General features: G+C 42.1%; 1 protein-coding gene across 3 annotated transcripts in view; it reads right to left on the bottom strand.

Moving 5' to 3' along the window:
* Positions 1-2,281: 2,281 nt before the first annotated feature.
* Positions 2,282-9,046, bottom strand: part of ckap5 (cytoskeleton associated protein 5) — a 45,651-nt gene continuing 38,886 nt past the window's right edge. For 2 of the 3 annotated variants that reach the window (XM_037540560.1, XM_037540561.1), the window contains exons 39-45: positions 8,429-8,504; positions 6,268-6,456; positions 5,632-5,769; positions 5,422-5,505; positions 5,150-5,309; positions 4,399-4,541; positions 3,187-3,423 (exon numbers count right to left, since the gene is read on the bottom strand). In XM_037540560.1, coding sequence (XP_037396457.1) covers positions 3,187-3,423; positions 4,399-4,541; positions 5,150-5,309; positions 5,422-5,505; positions 5,632-5,769; positions 6,268-6,456; positions 8,429-8,504 — 1,027 coding nt within the window. Of the gene's footprint in view, positions 3,424-4,398; positions 4,542-5,149; positions 5,310-5,421; positions 5,506-5,631; positions 5,770-6,267; positions 6,457-8,428; positions 8,505-9,046 lie in introns of all 3 variants that reach the window. The other variant, XM_037540562.1, reaches the window with a different exon arrangement.

Here is a 9,046-nt window from a genome sequence, read left to right as displayed (position 1 = left end):
CACCGATGCTTTCATGAAGCTGTACAGCTCTTAGTGTTCCAGTGTTGCTTCATATAACTGGTAAAGGCAGGTTGTAACAGGAACTTAATTTAATCAGCATACTGGGGGCAGTAGGGACAGCCAGATGATGCCATCTAGTGGAATAATGCCTTAACATTATAATGTTTCTTAGAATCAGCACATAGAAAGTAAACAATCCCTCACCAATATATTAAAAAAAATGTAGTAAATTCAATATTTGGGTGTCGTTGGACCAAAACCTTGAATCTGGTAACTTTGCAGAAGGAAAAACATCCTTTACATTAACTTTCAGTAAAAGTTAAGAGATTATATTCCAAGTAATTTTGGACCATTTATCACAAAATGTTCTCACAGTGCTCAAATTTTCATATTACAAACAACAATAATAGAGTTCTGTTCAAACATTACCACAGAGCTTGATGTTCCATCACATTCAGTATAGATGCACACTATATGGCCAAAAGCATATGGACACCCCTCTATTATTGAGCTCAGGTGTTCGAGCCACACTCATTGCCAACAGCTGTATAAAATCAAGTATAGCCTTGTAGCCTTAAAACAAAAACATTGGCAGTAGAAGGTCACAGTGATGTGCTCAGGGACTGAGCATGGCACAGTCATAGGATGCCACCACTGCCACAGCTCAGTTTGTGAAATTTCGGGCCTGCTAGATCTGCCCCTGTCATCTGTAAGTGCTATAATTGTGAAACAGAAGCACCTCAGAGCTTCAACAGCTCAGCCATGAAGTGGTAGACCACACAAACTTGCAGATGGGAGCTGCCGAGTTTTGCTGTCTAGTGTTGACCAGAGGAGGATGGGTTCCCCTTTTGAGTCCTGGTTCCTCTCAAAAGTTTTTTCCCCCCGTGCTCTTGGGATGTTTTTTTTTTGGCCACGGTCACCACCGGCGACACTCATGGGGGCTCAGACCCGAACTCTACTGTAAAGCGGCTTTGTGACCCGCCTGTTAAGAGTTTCAAACTGCCTCTGGAAGCAATAGGAATGTTAATTCTACAGAATACAAAGACCTTTAACACAAACATCTCTGGAGTTTACAGAGAACGGTCCGAAAAAGAGGAAACATCCAGTGAGCGGTCAGTTGTGTGGACGAAAACGCCTTGTTGATGTGAGAGGTCAGAGGAGAACGGGCAGACTGGTTCCAGATGATAGAAAGGTAACAGGGACTCAAATAACCAACCAAAATCTCTGAGGAATGTTTCCAACACCTTGTTGAAATTCTTCGTGGCAGACTTAAGGCAGTGCTGAAGGCAAAAGGGGGTCCAGCCTTTTACTAGCAATTAGTGTACCTAATAAAGTGGCCAGTGAGTATGCTTCCAGCGTTGTGGGTACAATTTGGGCAAGACCCTTTTCTGGTCCAGCATGACTGAGCCGCAGAGCACAAAGCAGCTCCATAAAGGCCTGGCTGGGGGAGTTTGGTGTGGAGGAGCTTCACCAGCCCTCACAGAGCCCTGACCTCAACCCCATCCAACACCTTTAGAATAAACAAGAATGGAGATTTGGAGCCAGACCCTCTCATCCGACATCAGTGTCCGACCTCACAAATGCTCTTCTGGATAAATGGGCCAAATTCCCACAGACAGACTCCAAAATCTTCCCAGCTTCCCAGAGGAGTGGAAGCTGTTAGAGCTGCAAAAAAGGGACCAACTCCATATAATACGTCAATGTGTCCTCTACAGAGAACACACTTCTGCACCTGTAGTGCCCAAACTGTTGATTTGCTAAATTTAATGTATTGGGGACAAATGTAAAAACCTGAATGAGTGGAGAAATGTAAGGAGATGCCTCCAGATAGATGTACATAATCACCTTTGTTATACAGTTAAGCAGTTAACATCCCATCATGCCCTGTGGCATGTATAAAAATGCTGATCAGGCCTAAATGACCTGGAATGTGATGTGGTCAGGTGACCCATCCTCACCATTCTCCAAAAGCAGGATAGCATGTGTGGTTTACACCATGAGAACAGTAAAGGCCCGCTTGCCTGGTGACTCTGTTAAGCTGTAGGGGGCATTTTGCTGGCATGGGTTGGGTTCACTTGTCTGCTTAAAGGGAAGGGTCACTGCAGATCTGTACAAAGTTATTCTGACTGATCGCCTTTATCATGATGGAAGTCGTTTTTCTGGTCAAAGCCTGTGGATGGCATGTACTGCAGTGTCAGTTACAGCAGAAACGAACAATGTAAAGTGGAAAAAGGGGGGGGGGGGTCCACGTTCCCACACCCACACATGCACAGTAGACGTGTTATAGTTTGTTAAATTATATTAAAAAAAATCTTTATTGCCATTTTCACTATAGATTATACACTTAAACTCAATAGCAACAGTTGAACACTACTTGAATGAAATACAAAACAATGCATCAGAATCGCCAACATTCTGCTAACAAGTGCAAGATGTTGGAATATTATTAACCAAAAAAAAGTAATTAATAAAACAGGGTTTAGTAATGCAAACTATTTACAAAATAACATTACGTACTTCATGCCATGCTCCTTAATTAATTAAAGAACAAAATCGATCCTTCAAGTTTTACAAGCGCTTCCAAGATGGAAAAAGTAAAAATGACAAACAGTGGAGAGAGAGAGAGAGAGAGAGAGAGAGCGAGCGAGAGAGCGAGAGAGATTTAATTTCCCTAAAACGTCTATTAAATATAAAAAAAAAAAAAAAAAAAAAAAAAAAGCAAAAACAAAAGTTTGGACAGCTCCAGTTACACATATTACAGCACTCTGCACAAAGAAACCGTCCACTGCAAATCCTAAACATGACACGAAAAAGCCTGGAGTGGTTAGCGTCTGTGAGTATATACAAAAAACAAACAAACAAACAAACAAACAAACAAACAAACAAACAAAAAACCCCAAACATTTGTGCACAATACTAAACAAAAATGTAGTTCACTTAATTTTATACAATGAGACAAACTTGTGGTTTCTTTTTTTTTTCCTATTCATATTTTCTTAATCTATACATAAGTTTGACCTGAAAAACGTCCGAGCTGAGAGCAGAAGGTGAGAAAACTAGCATGAAGGTGGAGGAGTTAGGGGTCTAGGTAGCAGCGGCTCACTAGACTGGGGTTAGGGGTGTGAATCGTGATGCTGTATAGCTTTTTTTTTTTTATTTATTTATTTTATTTTATTTTATTTATTTTTACTGGCGGTTGCTCTTGATGCGCTCCAGCCTCTTCTTGAGGTCATCGAGGTTGGCGGCGGGTGAGGAGGCGCGACCAGGGCTGTGTGAGCGCGAGTCCTGCTGGAAGTGAGACTCGCGTGACTCCTTCAGCTGAGAGAGTTTGCTGTGGAGCATGTCTGTGGAGGAGGCCAGCGGCGGTTTGGACAGAGAGGAGAAAGGAGGACGTTCGTCGTCCTGCTGTTGCTGCTGCTGCTGCTGCAAGTGATAAACAAGGCGACAATGTAAACTGAGATGTTGAACTGAAGAACTAGAGCCCCATAAAGACACTCAGAGGAGTTTCTGTCCATCAAGGGAGACGAATGGAGAGTGAACAGGTTCCTGCACCTTGTGCATGTGTGACTCCTCAACATGAACATTCATACTTAAAGCTTTAATACTTCACTTATTTTACTCTATTACTTATAGAGTCTGACGGAGACCGACACGTCTTGTAGCCTTGGCTCTGTCCACAACTGAAACAGAGCACCAACAACGCCCACACCAATCATTAAAGCTACAAAATGAGACTTTTTCTAAGTGTATAAAGAATATAATTTATTTAAACATATCGCTGCTGCCAGAGGAAAAGCTTGTATCTCCATTTTTGTCATAATTTGAAAATGCCTGTTGTCCCTTACATTGTTTATAAATTCCATGATGACTGGACCAAAATTAACAGCCCAAAAATACTGGGAAAATGTCTGGTTCCATTGACTTGCATTAAAAGTAAAGTAGGTTTTTTTTGTTTAATTTATAGAGCATTCATGTAGTTTTAACTTGCATACTGTGTGGTATTCTAAGTGAAAAGTGGTATGGAGTGGGGGGGTGGGGGTCTTTGATGGGAGGGGGAAGTGAAACATTATATTACTAGGTTTTTTTTGGCCATGTTATCAAATCTGAAGAGGTTTTAAAAAGGTGGGTTAAAAGTCAGTACATTTAAAAAATTACAGAAAAAAAAATAATTTTTTTAAAACTCGTGATAAATTGTGTTTAATATGAGTAGAAACATGAATTAACAAAGTTAAAAAAAAAATTGTATCTTTGAATCTTTTCATCTTGCAAAGTTTTACTCTCATAACTCAATATCAAGAGCAATAAAAGAAGGAAAAAGCTGTAATTGGTCTTTGAGAAAGACAGAAAAGCTGATTAACATGATTAAAAGATTTGTTTCAAACGGCGCCCGAGACAAACCTTAGCATTCTCCAGTCCATGGCGCTGCCGGAGGATCTTCAGTCGTTCGTAATAAACGGCGGGTTTCAAATCCTCCCCGTTACTGTTAACCGACATGGAGCTGTGGCTGGGGGTGTAGGACTCTGTGCTGTGCTGCGGAATAACTGGGAGATGGAAAAGCAGAGTTATTCCTACTCTTAGTTCTTTTTCTTATTATTTCTATTACTACTTTTACACACATGCTCACTAGCAGTAAGTTCAAGGCTTAACAGGACTGAGAAAAAGCTTCATCTGGGGCTTCTCTACACATTTTAGCTCAATTTTAACACCGATTTGCACGTTCTGACAAAGCTTTACAATCTGAAGACTCAAGCAGAAGCAACCGACAGCGCAGATGATGTGGTGGTGTGAGAGGAAACGTGTCAATCTTCAGGCCTTCGGTAAAGCTCTGGGGTGATGAGAGGCCTCACAATATTTTGATTATTATGAATCAAAGTGTTTACGAGTCCTGCATTGTGAGACGGTCAGCAACATAACCGAACAAGTGATTCAGGCAACAGCCAATGAGAGAGAGAGAGAGAGAGAGAGAGAGAGAGAGAGAGAGAGAGAGAGAGAGAGAGAGAGAGAGAGAGAGAGAGAGAGAGAGAGAGAGAGAGAGAGAGAGAGAGAGAGAGAGAGAGAGAGAGAGAGAGAGAGAGAGAGAGAGAGAGAGAGAGAGAGAGAGAGAGAGAGAGAGAGAAATGGATGAAAAGTGAAGATAATGGATGTGTACCTGTAGAAGGCTGGATGCGGCTCTTCCCCTCTCGCTCGGACTCGATCATGCGCAGGCCGCGCTCCACATAACTCTGAAAAAACTGAGATGTGTTTTTCAGGAACGGCTCCAGGTCTGCATCCGAATATTTCTGCTTATACTCATACAGCTCCGTCAGCCCCTGAGAGACGCAAGAATATTATTAAGTACATTTATCTAATAGTAATAACGCAGTACACTTTTAAGGACTCTTTACGACTGAGTTTAGCTACATATTCAGATATTAGGCTCACCTCTTTAGTGTTTTCCTTTGAGCCGATCTTTTTGAAGATCTCTGAAAGGATGTCGCTCACTTTCGCTTTGATCACTTTATCGTCCTGTTGGCATTGAAAGGGAAAGCACAAGCTGGAACATCATATAAACTCTACACTGATTTTTCCCTGTAGAGGACATTACAGTAGTTCAGCCAAAGCACTGTATGATGAAGATATGGAGTGACCTACTGATCGTAAAGCTCCTTTCTCTGTGTTTTGATCAGACTTGAAACCGGAGAGGTTTCCAGAATGTTTGACCACCCGCCTCAGGTGGGCCTCCAGTTCGGACTCGTTCCGGTTCTCAATCATGGACAAGTGGTCCAGTATCTGTGTGCAGCCAAGACCACAATAAGCATAATTTCTTTAATAATTGATTACAGTACGTAACATCTACGTAGTCAAATCTGCACTGAGGCTTCTATGCAAACGTGGACGATGGTCTTCCTCAATTACTGTGAAGGCTCAAAGCAGTCTGCTCTCCTCAACAGCCAAAACACCACGTCGGAATTTAAATAGTCCACTGTGAAAACTGGCTCATCAGGGTTACCTAAAAATTACTTCATGTGGGAACGAGCCACTGATATAGTTTTATTCAAAGATTAAAAGAACTGTTCATTCAAAGTATTTAAGATGAATAAAACTAGTTAATTCACTTGGTACCACAAAGTAATTCTTTTAGGTTGAACTAATGAGCCATTTTTTACAGCATGGGGGCCACTGAGTTTTACAGTTTAACAAAATACTTGCTGAAAAATAATAATAAAAAAAAAATTACTAAAACAAAACAAGCAAGATGAGTTCTTGTCTTTGGTCTCTATGATGTACCTTGGCTCCAGTGAGCTTGCAGAGGGTATGCAGCAGGGTCTTCAGTGTGCGGTGGGGCACATCACTCTTCAGCTGCTTCAGTTTCTCTTTAGGGAAAACCTTCATGAAATTATGGACGTCCAAGAGGATTCGGTCCAGGTTAATACTGTTGATTGTTTCTGGCAGGAAACGGATCATTCGCCACAGACACTGCAGAGACAGAGGGGCGCATGTTTGGTTCCACATAAAAGGTGCGGCTGCAGAGGGTGTGCAGCACGATCCAGCGCCCAGTTTAATCAAAATAATCTAAATATGTTCAAAGGAGTCAGCAGAGCTACAGAGAAGCACTGTCTCTTCCCAACAGCCAACCTCAATACGGCTCCTGAGATGGATCCGTATTTTACAAGCTGTTTAGGCTTCACCTTTCAAAGTCCGGCAAGTCTGTGTCTTGACTACACCCATGCATATATTCATAAAGCCTCTTCGTATAGGGGTGCTGATCTAGAAACAGATTCTTCTCCAATTTGCGATGACATTAACAGGAGCAGCTCCAACATCAGCTCTCCTACTCCAAGAAACCTTATAAATATGGGCCTTCTTGTTTAAAGCCTGGAGTATCAGGATATCCAGATAAACACAGGCAGAAATACTTATCACATATAATGTAGAGTTATGTCAATCAGTGTCAGCTACAACAAAAAGCTCTGCTTTCAAATAAGCAAGTTTTTTTCCTTTATGGTTGATTCTCTGTCCACTAACACAAGCGCTTAGCAAAAAAGCAAAGCACTGTAAAACCAAGTCTGTGATAATCTGTCTTCCTTACACCATGTCCAAATGAATGACCATGCAATACTACAAGACATTTTGAAGTGTAGTGGTTTTGTAGTGTAGTGGTTATCGCCTTCTACACTGTAGACTGGCATTCAATCCCCTGCCTGGGCAAGCACCCTACATTATACCAATAAGAGTCCTTGGGCAAGACACACAACACTACCTTCACCATCTGTGTAAACTGATCAGACCCATCAACAGCCGTCTTAAAAACCGAGCTGTGGTTTGGGGTTTATGTTTCATCCCCACATTTAACATCAGCAGTCTAAGGCTACGTTTACACAGCACGTAAAAGTGGCCCAAATCCGATCTTTTTCCTCATATGTGACACAGATGTGTCATTTGCATGGCTGTGTGAACGGCCAAAAGCGCACCGAATCTGACATTTTTCAAATCCGATTCGAGCCGCTTTCATATGTGGTACTGAAATCCAATCCGTATCTCATCTGCGGCAACACTACTCAGTCTGAACAGCCAGATCAGAATTCATGCGACTTTTACGTCAGTCCAACTTGACACTCATGATAATTTCGCGCTGCTGAGACTCAAACATATAGGCTGATGTTTCTGTACCAAAAATTAGAAGAGACTCATCGCAGCCGCTCAGTTTGGAGAGGTTTCGAACGAAACGGCCGAGCGGCCAGAGGAGTCCGAGGCTGCAGTGCCAGAGAACAGTTTACAGAGGACACGAACCAAAGAAGCATTCTTTTGCACATGCAGGACGGTTTGGGAGCGTGATCTGTTCAGACTGATGTCACATACAGATCAGATTTAAAAAGATAGTGTGAACAGCCAAACCGAAGAAAAAAAAAAAGATTTGGGGAGAAAATCAGATTTGGGCCACTTTAACCTGCTGTGTAAATGTAGCCTAAATAACATTGTTAACATAGCATCATACCCCCCCTGGTGTTGGGCAGCGTGGCTGTATCCCCTAATCTGTACTTGGCTAACTAGCTACATATCCTGATAAATCATACCATAAACCATATGGTATTCACATCCAACTTGCAGCACCAACATTTTATCTTCGATTTTTTTTTACTGAAAAGTCGAAGAGATCCATGAATTTCTCCTTATCCATTTTGAGATGGAACAGCAGAATGATGACACACGAAAAAAGAAGAACCAGGTCACCTGTCAAAAAACGGCATGACGCATTGCTCCACATCTCATTCTACTACTCACAGCCTCAATGTCAACAAGTCAAAATGACTACCTGGAGAGTAGTAAGTAACTGCAAGTGTAAATGCATGCTGGTTAAAATCAACACACACAAAAAAATAAATAAATAAATACATACAATACAATACAATACAATACAAGTAAAACATCAAGAGCTTGACTTATTTACCTTCATGACAAGTTCAGAGAACATGGGTGATCCTGCGGTGGTGATGAGGCTGTCCTGCAGCAGCACCAAAAGAGCACTGTGAGACAACATAAACGACAGCGTCAGCCTTTAAAGCCAAAAACTGTTCACATTAGCACTGCGCGTCTAAGGCAGGGGTGTCCAATCAGCCCGCAAAGGGCTGGTGTGGCTGCGAGTTTTCACTCCAAACATGCTGGAGCACATCTGACTCCACTTGTTTCATCAGTTGGTCTTGGTTCTCGATCATTGCACCAGGTGATCTCCTGCTTCTTTGCAGTGGAAACCTGCAGTCACACTGGCCCTTTGCATATGAGACTGGACACCCCTGATTTACGGCTCTGTTCACACTGCAGTGCCAACTGGACTTGTTTACGGTATCTGAGTTTTTAGACCAAGACCTAAGATTCAAAAGTTACCAGAGACAAAATTCTTTGTATGGTCAGACTGTAGTCACATTCACTGGTTGCCACGGTAACACGCGTGTGCACACGCTGACCAGGTCGGAGGTGAACTCTGCAGATCTATTGATAATTATTAGCAAACGGAGCAATCGTGCCATGTTCAAATAACAGCGTCTGACTTCTTGTTAATTACAGGAGG

This window comes from Pygocentrus nattereri, chromosome 8 (genome assembly GCF_015220715.1).
Source record: "Pygocentrus nattereri isolate fPygNat1 chromosome 8, fPygNat1.pri, whole genome shotgun sequence".
Lineage (NCBI taxonomy): Eukaryota > Metazoa > Chordata > Actinopteri > Characiformes > Serrasalmidae > Pygocentrus > Pygocentrus nattereri.
Note: the sequence above shows the minus strand (reverse complement) of the source record. Positions and strands in the feature narration are given on the sequence as shown.